The 11,409-nt window shown below is 44.6% G+C and overlaps 1 protein-coding gene across 2 annotated transcripts in view; it reads left to right on the forward strand.

Moving 5' to 3' along the window:
• The window catches only part of LOC138982381 (uncharacterized), a 13,451-nt gene extending 2,257 nt beyond the window's left edge, over window positions 1–11,194 (forward strand). The window contains exons 2-10 of one of the 2 annotated variants that reach the window (XM_070355645.1): window positions 1–746; window positions 1,225–1,378; window positions 1,888–2,078; window positions 5,335–5,496; window positions 5,747–5,872; window positions 6,469–6,595; window positions 6,916–7,211; window positions 7,511–7,637; window positions 8,226–11,194. The exon at window positions 1–746 is cut by the window's left edge and continues 1,142 nt beyond it. In XM_070355645.1, the coding sequence (XP_070211746.1) occupies window positions 1–746; window positions 1,225–1,378; window positions 1,888–2,078; window positions 5,335–5,496; window positions 5,747–5,872; window positions 6,469–6,595; window positions 6,916–7,211; window positions 7,511–7,637; window positions 8,226–8,829 (2,533 nt within the window). In that variant the 3' untranslated portion in view covers window positions 8,830–11,194. The remainder of the gene's footprint in view (window positions 747–1,224; window positions 1,379–1,887; window positions 2,079–5,334; window positions 5,497–5,746; window positions 5,873–6,468; window positions 6,596–6,915; window positions 7,212–7,510; window positions 7,638–8,225) is intronic. The other variant, XM_070355646.1, reaches the window with a different exon arrangement.
• The last annotated feature ends 215 nt before the right edge of the window (window positions 11,195–11,409 follow it).

Genomic DNA, 11,409 nt, shown 5'->3' on the forward strand with positions numbered 1-11,409 from the left:
TGGCAGCTCAACTAAGGAAGACACGAACTCCAGGCTGTACTTCGTGGTAGACAACGGGGAGGGGGGCTACAAGGTGTTCCAGGCCGATGGCACGGAGGTGACAGAACCTGAGATGGTGGCTGGGGGAGACGCTGGGACCAACTCTGTTGTTCACCTCAGTGTCACAGATCTACAAGTCCCTGAAGACAAGGAGGCCTCAGAGGTCAAGGTCGAAACCGGTGTCAAAGGTACTCAACCGTATCAGATAGACCCGTCCCTCATCCCCATCAAAGCCATACCCGCCATGAGTATGCTGCAGCCACCTCAGGCTAGAGGCGGCGATCCGGACAAGGCTGAAACGTTCCCTTACATGCCGCCGGACCCCACCTTCATGTACATGCCTGAGGAAGGCGTGATGAAGTCCCAGCCTGTGCCCAAGCCCACGCGAGGCAGACGAGGCAGGAGAAAGTCCCCCACAAACCTGACTCCTGGTCTGAGACTTCCAGTACCCTGTGGCCTGCCCTTGACACAGTACCCCAGGCAGCGAGTCAAGCGGACCTACAGACGCTATAACCTGCCTACGAGTACAGCCCTTCCTAGTCAGTACTACACAGGGGTCAACTCTGGAGGTGAGACAGACAGCCAGCCACCGGACGCAGCAGGGGACATGTTGGGTTACAAGGACATTGCCGGAGTCTCTCCGCGATACGGGAACACGGGCTGGTACTGGGGCGACGAGTACTACGCTCCTCAGCACCAATGGTATGGTGAGTACATTAACAGCAGCTAAGGTCAGAATTACTGGTGAGTGTAATAATCAACGGTATAGCATTATCGTGCATCTTTTCGTCATCGAACATCAAAGCCACTCTCGTATATATAGCTTGCCGATCTTTTGTTATTACACTTACTATGTCGGCACAACTTGAGAAGAGGGAGGGAGGGGAAATTATATGCTTCAACTGTTTTGCTCCATCTTTTAATCAAATTGATGATAGCTGAATGGGGCCGGAACCTGAGGATGACTGTCATAGCCGTCAACAGTATGTTCAGCTAGTTTGGGCCGGAGGTCAGGTCGACGGAGATGTGTGTATCACTGGTTCTAAAAAAACACCCACAAAAAACATTAAAAATGTGAAATTATTGCAATGTTTTGACCTGAGCGGGGCTCGGGAAAGTTTGATGTTGGAAACTAACTTTGTGTATGTATTGTATTAAATTCTTTCCCACTTGTTACTGTGACAGCCGAGCGTGGGCGGGGAAGGGGACGAGGGAGGAGCCGGAGGGGCAGTGGAGGTGTCAGGCAGTACCTCCAGCACCGTCTGTTGTGGGCACGCTACACTGGGCGCTCCCAGGAGGCACTGGACCGTGTCCTTACCATCATCAACAGCAAGTGCAGGTACGTGTAACTGTTGCAGGTTCACTTATGTAAAACGCTGAGCTAATGCTATGGCTGTAATTGTGGGGTCTTGGCCGATAGCGTCTATGTCAGAAAAACATTTAATCTTCACAATAAACTCGAAGTATAAATGTAGAAGGAAAACCGAGTGTTTTAAGCAATGGAAGTGGTAATTGGACAAAGTTCCTGTATCTTGAAAAGAAGTTCGCAGATATCCCGTTCTTCTATCAACTAGAGAAATTTGCTTACACGCATGATTGCAGCTGTCCAATCTATATGTAAATAGTGAGTACACTGGCGTAATCGCCTAACCCCTACAATATTAGTTTTACAATGGTGTGTGTGTGTGCGTGAGAGAGAGAGGGACAGAGAGAGCCTTTCCAATTTCAAAACATGTTTGTCCATGAAGATAGTTAGAGAAAGACACAAGGACAATGAGACAGAATATTTTTCTGGATATGATTGTCCCAACTGCCCCAAACTGACCCCGTCGACGTCTTTGTGTTCAGTCTGAAGGGTGAAGAGTCCAAGCCAGTGGTGGGGGGCAAGACATGGAGCAGAGAGAGGGCACCAGAGGCCGCTGACCGCCAGGTGCTGAATGACCAGAGACTGGACACTGCCACAAGCAGCGAGCTGCAGAACCCCTATGACGTGTACCATGGCAGGAACTTCTCCAGCAACATCAGCAACATGATGGCAGGTAGGTGACTTCATAGCTATGTTGCACACAGTAGTACCCACAGGAGCTTTGTCAACGTGCCTGGCTGGGGCTTTTCGATGAAAGTGTCAACTGTCATACCCTATAAGCAAATCTACTGTAGTAGCAGGGGTCGACACTAACTTATTTGGCCTGGGGCCACACTGGCCCCAGAGATGGAAATTGCTGGGGCGGAAAAAAAAAATCTGGGGCCCACTCTCAGTATTCACGTGCGGCAATGCATTGTCTGTTTTTCTTCATCGTACTGAAGCCAGGGAAATTCTTTCAACCATTTGACATTGAAATTACGACAGCGCTTCGCGCTTTTGGCTGCATCGGTCTCCTTTTTGACTCACATGCGAAGCAAAAGTGAGTCTATGTACTCACCCGAGTCGTCCGTCCGTCCGGAAAACTTTAACGTTGGATATTTCTTGGACACTATTCAGTCTATCAGTACCAAATTTGGCAAGATGGTGTATGATGACAAGGCCCCAAAAAACATACATAGCATCTTGACCTTGCTTCAAGGTCAAGGTCGCAGGGGCCATAAATGTTGCCTAAAAAACAGCTATTTTTCATATTTTTCCCATTTTCTCTGAAGTTTTTGAGATTCAATACCTCACCTATATATGATATATAGGGCAAAGTAAGCCCCATCTTTTGATACCAGTTTGGTTTACCTTGCAGTTTGGTTTACCTTGCAGGGTCAAGGTCACAGGAGCTCTTCAAAGTTGGATTGTATACATATTTTGAAGTGACCTTGACCCTGAACTATGGAAGATAACTGTTTCAAACTTAAAAATTATGTGGGGCACATGTTATGCTTTCATCATGAGACACATTTGGTCACATATGATCAAGGTCAAGGTCACTTTGACCCTTATGAAATGTGACCAAAATAAGGTAGTGAACCACTAAAAGTGACCATATCTCATGGTAGAAAGAGCCAATAAGCACCATTGTACTTCCTATGTCTTGAATTAACAGCTTTGTGTTGCATGACCTTGGATGACCTTGAGTCAAGGTCACATGTATTTTGGTAGGAAAAATGTGTAAAGCATGTGAGTCGTATGGGCTTTGCCCTTCTTGTTTCGTTTCTCTCCACCCTGTTCTTCATCTTCATTTCCATGTCTTTTTACACCAGGGATGTGTCGCCACATTTTGCGTTTGGCATTTGAAGGCGATACTTATCTCTCACGCTAAAGAGCGCAATCTGGGAGTTATTTCCCTTACGACATTGTCCTTCGACGATTTGAATGTTTTTTTTTCTTGACTGCGGCATTGATCGTAACGCAAATTTCAGTGACGACTTTGACTGGCGATTTTTAGTGATTGGCTCTGCTGGCATTAGAATTTTCGGTTTGTCATTGTTGGAATTTATCCTGGGGCGGAGTGGGCCCCAAGCTTCGGCAATGTTTGGGGCGGAACACAAAACTCTGGGGCGTTCCGCCCCCCGCCCCCGCTAGTGTCGAACCCTGAGTAGCTTTAGTAATTCCACAACAGATGGTTATAGGGTATGATTCTTGAACTGAGCAGCCCCCACAAGTCACTTTTCACCTTCACCGGATCACGCTTTGGACTACACAGTCCGGCTGATGTGGGTCGTGTATGACCCATACTTTCTAAAGAAGGATTCAATGTAAAGAGTGTTGGTCTCGTTCATTACCCACACCATCAGAATAGGGATAAACTCTTTCCCGCCCCTTTGCAAAGTATAGGTCGTACACGACCCACAACCTCCGAATAGGGATAAACACCATTAAATACCTTCTTTAAGCCCATATGGGACGTCCACGACCCACAACATCCAGACTGTGTAGTTCAAATGACGTCATCATTTATTTGTTTGTTTACAAAGATAAAACTCTAAAAAGAGGTCAAGGAAGGTTCTGTGGTGTTTGAGGGTTACAAATAGTCTTAAAACTCTCAATAGTTTCAGAGATACAGTTTTTTTGTGAGGCTCGGGGTCGTCCACGACCCAGGAAGCACGGCGAAGGTTATGATAAGTTCCTGTGTATTGTACGTACCGTTGCCGAGCAACGTGTGGGTTTCACCTTTGTATGAGAGATATTGCCCTATTTAAATGTTAACTTTGGCATAGCCTATTGGATGTTCCCAGTCTCCAAAGCTCATGAGATGCTACTACTCACTGTGTATTTCTGAGACGATGGTAATTACATGTAAAATCCTTAGTACAATCATGGAACCCCCCTTTTAAGATCCCCCCCCCCGCCCAATTTAAGAATCCCTCCCTTTTAAGACTATGTTTTCTCAGACTTTCTGTTCATAACCTCTGTAAATTAACCCCCATTTTAAGACACCCTCCTTTTTAAGACCGGATTTTCTCGGATTTTCAGGTCTTGAAAGGGGGGTTCTGCTGTAGATTGCGGGCTTCAAAAACCGTTTCCCATGAATAACTGCTGACTGTTTGGGATCACTTTTATTTCAGTTCAAGCCAAGCTGAGAGTGATGTTTTTGCACATTGGTCATTTGAATAATAGCCTGTGAATGTGATAAAGGGGTCAGCTCGCTGGATCCACTGAATAGTCAGTGGGCTCAGCCCTGTACCTGTGACCCGTGCTTTAATTGATCGAACTTCACTGGGTCCGTCTACCTTTGGATCCATTGACCACCAACAGGCATGGGAATTGTCCGCCGAACGGCGGATTTCCGCCGAATTTGTTTTTTGTTCCGCCGAAAATGCAAAAGTGTCCGCCGAAAAAATAAAGGGGGGAGGCACACAAAAAAAGCACCGGTTACTTTGGCCTTTGCGCAAAAGCCCTCGAAAACTTTCCGTATTTTGTTCACGCACTGCTACCGCCCGCCTCAGTTATTGAACTTTTATGTTTGAAAGTAAACCAGATTGCACAGATTGTGTTACAAGTTACATTTTCCTGTTTGTCTCAACAGATCAATTTTTTTTACAAATTTAAACCATATAATACATACATATATTTTTTTTCTTCAAAGAAGCAAAAATTGGTACATTTTTGTACTAAGAACTCTGATTCTAAAAACAGAATTTAATGGCAAACTTGGAGCTCAGATGACACCAGATTGCACCATCTGGGTTCTTTGGAGAAAACAAATTTCCGGGGGGGCATGCCCCCGGACCCTCCTAGTAAGGCTAGGCGCTTCGCGCCGTCGACTTGACGCTTCGCGTCTTCAGTTATAAATTTTCCGCCTTTTTTACAATTTTCAATTCCCATGCCTGCACCAAATCCATGGAGATGCTCTCCTAACATGCATGGCTTTGCAGGTGGCACAAACAGTAGCGGCTATCTGAGTCAGAGCGGGATAGGCAGCAACGCGGTGGTGGATGGTAACGGCTACATCGTCTACCTCAACCAGGAGGACAGCAACGAGTACCCCAGTCACACCATCCCATTCATTCCCAACGAAACCACCAACACTAATTCAGGTAAAGCCTAATACTAATTGGTCAAAGTCGACTTCGCAAAGTCTACTTCACAAAACTCCCTGTATGCTTCGGCACTGAATTTTCGGTAAAAAGACTTGCTGAAGTCTTCGCGAAGTCAACTTAGGCTCATTAAGGAAGGCTCAGGCTTTTACAGCTTTGGAATGTCCCGTGTCTACAAGTGAACATAACGCTGACTTATCTTTATGGAGAGAACCCTTTTCTACATGTGTTATATTTGTCTTCTGTGAAGGTGGTGGCGACACGGCAAAGATGAGCAATGCAGCTGAAGTGGCTCGGGAGGGAAGTGCTCACCTGGACAGTGGCTACTGTCAGCAATCTGACAAAACTAAAAACATCAGAAACACGCCACCTAGAAGTCAGTATCAATATTTCTTCGGTTTTCGTATAATTGACCCTTTCAGACCCTGGGCAGATAGTTCAGTCGGTAGGTGCGCTGGCTTTTAAACCAGTTTGTCGCCAAGCGGCCTGGGTTCAAATCCCGGGATCTGTGACGGATTTAATTCCAAGAGTCAAGTTTGTGCAGACTCTCCTTAGTGTCCGAACACACCTGTGTGCACGCAAAGATCCCAAGTTCGCAGCAAAAGTCTCAGGGCTTGGAAACATTAACACATGCATGTACCAAAAAAAAGGGTAGCGCCATACTGTGTGGCAGCTTGCTTTTACATGAGAGAAAGCAACCCGAATGTCCATAAGGACTGTTTGAAACCTCTCCTTTACCTGACCTTCAAGCCAACATTAGTAATACATGTATGGTCATGTACCCTCATTGAGAAAAAAAATTGACTTCAGTGATGTGATCAGCACGAACATTACTTTGTGTGTGTGTATGTGTGTGAGTTGGTGTGTGTGTGTGTGTTTAGCAGACAGAAGAAGTTGCTTCACACAGTAGCACAATGTTCTGTTGTACATTAATGTAATATTCCAATCAGTTTTCCTGTCACTTGCTTGCAGGGCTGAAGACACCGGTTAGCCCCGTCAAAGAGCAGAAGGCAGGCAAGCGTCAGCACAGTGGTGGTGGCAATCGAAAGAAAAGGGTCCGACGCTCTCTCACATTCTCCTCACCCATAAAACAAGAAGAGTGAGTATATCGTCATACTCTCATGCCAGTACAGTTTGGATGTTGACCATGGATTCAATGACATCTGTATGTTTACTTTTCACAAGTTAGCTGTTTCTTCTTTAACAGTGTGCACATTCCTATGGTGAGTGTGTGTGTGATAAAGTAAGGGGGTCTGGTAGCTTGGTAGCTCAGTTGGTAAAGAACTTGACTTGTGATCTTTAGGTCACTGGTGTGAATCCAAGCCGGGTTCGACATTGGTCAGCTTTATGTGATGAGTCAGAGATGGTATCCATGTCCAATTAAAACTCACAATGTCATCGCCATGCATTCTCTTCCAGAACGCTGACAGCCACAGAGAGCCTGGCCAACGTCATGAAGGACAGCAACGACACAGAAAGAGAAGACCCCAGCCCTGCTCCAACCCCCACCCCTCTCCCTTCCATCTCCAGCCTCCTCCAGTCGTCCAACAACACCGGCATCAGCATCAACATCCATCTGACCAACAATGACAACAGTGACAGAACCAGCAGGACTGGGGGAGAGGAGACGGCAGCAGAGAGAAGTCGCAGCACTGTGGAACACACTGCCAGCGACTGTGCTACCAGAGGGGACATTGGCAGTAGACATGTAAAAGGTATGTATGAGAGAAAACCTGCTTGTAAACGAAACAAAAACTATGTTTCTTATAGATTCCCTTAACTCAACAAGACAGATAAACACAAAATAATTGAAACTGGCAAGAGCTCCAGCTGTGGATTATTAGTTGAGACTTGTACAGAAACTAACCAAATGCAGAACATGCACCCACGCACATAGAACCACAAGCCATGGTGAACAAGGGCCTGAGCTTAGTTAACAATGGATTTGTCTTAGCTCCTAACACTGTTATGTACACTAGGCCTCAACATGCCATACCATCTTTTATTACTCCAGGGAACACGCTGCACTACCCTGTACCACGCTACACAGTGGAATGGCGTGGAAACTACCAGGACTCTGGAGCCTCAGACTGGTTCCATCCATACCAACAAGCGCCGCCCAACATTGGCTCCTCTTACAGGTATGGCTAATGTTTGAACAACTCAATAAATCAGACTGTGTCTGATGGAGTGATTATGTGTTTAGGTTTCCAAAAACCGTACTAAATGGCTTCCTACATTGGGGTTACCAAATCATGTACAGATCGAAGTGATCTACTCAAAATCGGTTTAAGTGGTGTATGTTTTTTACCTACTTGGCAAGAGCGACTTATATTTAGTCTGCCAACAGCGCAGTTTGAATGTCTCAAAATTGCAAACATGGTGCACACTCCAGCAAAGATGAAAGCAGGAAAAGTCAAATTATTGTCACTGCACACTCTTTTTCTCACATGAATTGAAAGACAAATGTTTGCATTATCATGGGTGGCACTGAAAAATGTCATGAATCCTGAAGAATTGTAAAGGGGGGTCTGGGGGCCCCCAGACACTGAAGGATTTGTATAATTAACAACCAAAAAAACGTCACCAGACATTACGAATCCGGATTTCCGGCAAATACCAGAAGAATCCCACCCATATCCCATGCCTTATTTGCTGTGATCAAATCAAAAGAAGTATTTACAAATCACTTTGCCTTGAACTAAAATGCTTGTTTTGCGTGCCGACAGGAACCCTTACCGTGAGCCAGGTGGCTACTACATGATGGATCGGCCCTACCACCCCATGGATTGTTACTACACTGCTGACTACACCAAGGACTGGGCAGGCGCCTACTCCAAGTATCCCCCTAACCATTTCCTGCCCAAGTACGAACCACCACAGGTGGCCGTTTCCTCGGCCTATCCTGGCTGGGGCCGACATTCAGATGTGTATGCTGATGCTCACCACGACAGTTTTGTTGCCAGAACCACTCAGGCCTCAGATACTCCCTATTCCTACTACCACAGAGCTGCACCATACCAGGGCAAGCCAGGCTTTGCTGACGAAGCCTTCTTGCAGTCCAGAGATGCTGCAGCAATAGGAGAGAGGCACTCCATGCAGAGACTGGCGTCTAATGCAGACAGCACTAGCAGCTACAGACTGGCAGATCGACATGAGGCAGTGTACGGAATGCACCCATCCTCTGATGTCCACGAATCTGCACAGGAGCAGCAGGACATGGAAGGCAACGTCCAAAATATGTCTCCACAGCGTGAACCTTCAGTTAACCTTGACTCTTCACTTGAAGGTCAGAGAGGTGACCTTCAGGACCAAGAAACTGTGAATCAGTAGTTGTTACATCACAGCCTTGAAAGTGTCAGTGTGAGACACTTAGTTCTCAAAGCATGTTGCTAACTAAGCACTTATTATCTAAATTAAGCTTTGTCATTTACAAAAACACTGTAGAAAGTTTTATAAGCTGCTAAAGGTATAATTTGCGTTTGATTTTGATTTCACCAGTGGTGAATGCATGTGAATGCTCTGGAAGTAATCAGATGATTATTCCATGTAGTTACACTGAAGAAAGCTGTTCTGTTACTGAAGTTGTTACATTTATTTTTTCCGAACTTTACCAGTACATGTACATATATTGTTTTTTTACAGGATATTTTTATTTGCCTTTTGGCCAAGGAGAGTTTTACTTCCACTTGATATCCGTGATTTGTTACTCTGAATGCAAGGTCATTTAAGATTTCCACATTCACTGTGCAACAATGAAAGGATTGTTTCGTTTGTTTTCAAATATGTTATTGTTAGCTAATTTAGACATTCAGGTAACAAGTTTCAATTACAACAATTTCTGACTTTTGCTGACAGATGTCACAGCCGTTGTTCAAAGTTTTGAAGCTTGCATTTTCATTGTGTTGATTTTGTACACAATTTTTTTCAGTCATACTCGAGCAGAGAAAGTTGCATCATGCTTATCAGAGAAGGACAGTAAAACATGAAAAATGTGTGTGAAGACTTGTTATTTCACTGTAAGTTTGTATTTAATTGAAAGGTAATATTTAATTTTCACAGTACATGTAATGTCTCCACAAAATGCATGCATACTTCATGCTACTTTGAGGGGATGTGGTATAGGCAGTAAAATGTAAGGCTCTTATGATTGTGCGTGCATGTGCAAAATACTACCGACTGCAAAGGATTCCAAAAGTATTGATGGGAAATGCAAACCATATTCTGATGAATCTTGGCAGCTAGGAAAAGCACACTTGTTTTTGCACTATATCCTGGCGATAACAATAATGTAAGGTTTGTATGGGACCATAGAGCTTCAACCACTTCCCTGCCTTAAGTGACAACTGTCATCAGCCGTTCAAACAAGACATCAGTTTCACACAATTAACAATTTCTTTGTACTGAAGTCCAACGCCATCAAACAAGGTTGAAGCTAGTGCCTGGAAGCCTCAGTTTGCTTTTGAGCAGGCAAGCCGTTTTTTGACTCGCATGCGAAGCAAAAGTGAGTCTATGTACTCACCGGAGTTGTCCGTCCGTCCCGGCGTCCGTCCGTCCGTCCGGAAAACGTTAACGTTGGATTTTCTTGGACACTATTAAGTCTATCAACACCTGATGTGGCCTGATGGTGTATGGTTACAAGATCTCAAAAAACATGTGCGGCAACTTGACCTCACTTCAAGTTCAAGGTCACAGGAGCCGTAATTGTTGTCTTAAAAACGACCATTTTTCACATTTTCTCTGAAGTTTTTGAGATTTAATACCTCACCTATATATGATATATAGGGCAAAGTAAGCCCCATCTTTTGATACCAGTTTGGTTTACCTTGCTTCAAGGTCAAGGTCACAGGAGCTCTTCAAAGTTGGATTGTATACATATTTGGAAGTGACCTTGACCCTGAACTATGGAAGATAACTGTTTCAAACTTAAAAATTATGTGGGGCACATGTTATGCTTTCATCATGAGACACATTTGGTCACATATGATCAAGGTCAAGGTCACTTTGACCCTTATGAAATGTGACCAAAATAAGGTAGTGAACCACTAAAAGTGACCATATCTCATGGTAGAAAGAGCCAATAAGCACCATTGTACTTCCTATGTCTTGAATTAACAGCTTTGTGTTGCATGACCTTGACCTTGGGTCAAGGTCACATGTATTTTGGTAGGAAAAATGTGTAAAGCAGTTCTTAGTGTATGATGTCATTGCTAGGTTTAGTTATTTGACCTTGACCCTGAAGGTCAAGGTCATGTAGGACTGGGTGGCCGAGTGGTAACGCACTTGCGCTCGGAAGCGAGAGGTTGCGTGTTCGACCCTGGGTCAGGCCGCAATTTTCTCCCCCCTTTCCTAACCTAGGTGGTGGGTTCAAGTGCTAGTCTTTCGGATGAGACGAAAAACCGAGGTCCCTTCGTGTACACTACATTGGGGTGTGCACGTTAAAGATCCCACGATTGACAAAAGGGTCTTTCCTGGCAAAATTGTATAGGCATAGATAAAAATGTCCACCAAATACCCGTTTGACTTGGAATAAAGGCCGTGAAAGGTGAATGCTCGCCTAATAGGCTACTGAGCTTTACTGGCCGATGTGAATGCGTTATATATTGTGTGTAAAAAATGTCTGTCTGTCTGTCTGTAAAAAATTCCATTTCAAACGGCAGAAATTAATATGTAAGCGCCTAGGGCTATATCTAGATTAGGCGCATAAAAAATGATCATAATAATAATAATAATGTAAAGGTCAAAGTCAAGCATGTGAGTCGTATGGGCTTTGCCCTTCTTGTTTGGTTTTCTTCAGAATTTGAGCCAACATTGAAAAGTGCTCACTCAGGCAAGATGCAATGTGTTTCTGAGACAAAACTCGGGCAAGTTGGTAATGAAAGGTTTAAAGAAAATTCATTTGATAATCGCTCA

Source organism: Littorina saxatilis, linkage group LG12, assembly GCF_037325665.1.
Source record: "Littorina saxatilis isolate snail1 linkage group LG12, US_GU_Lsax_2.0, whole genome shotgun sequence".
In the NCBI taxonomy this organism is placed as follows: domain Eukaryota; kingdom Metazoa; phylum Mollusca; class Gastropoda; order Littorinimorpha; family Littorinidae; genus Littorina; species Littorina saxatilis.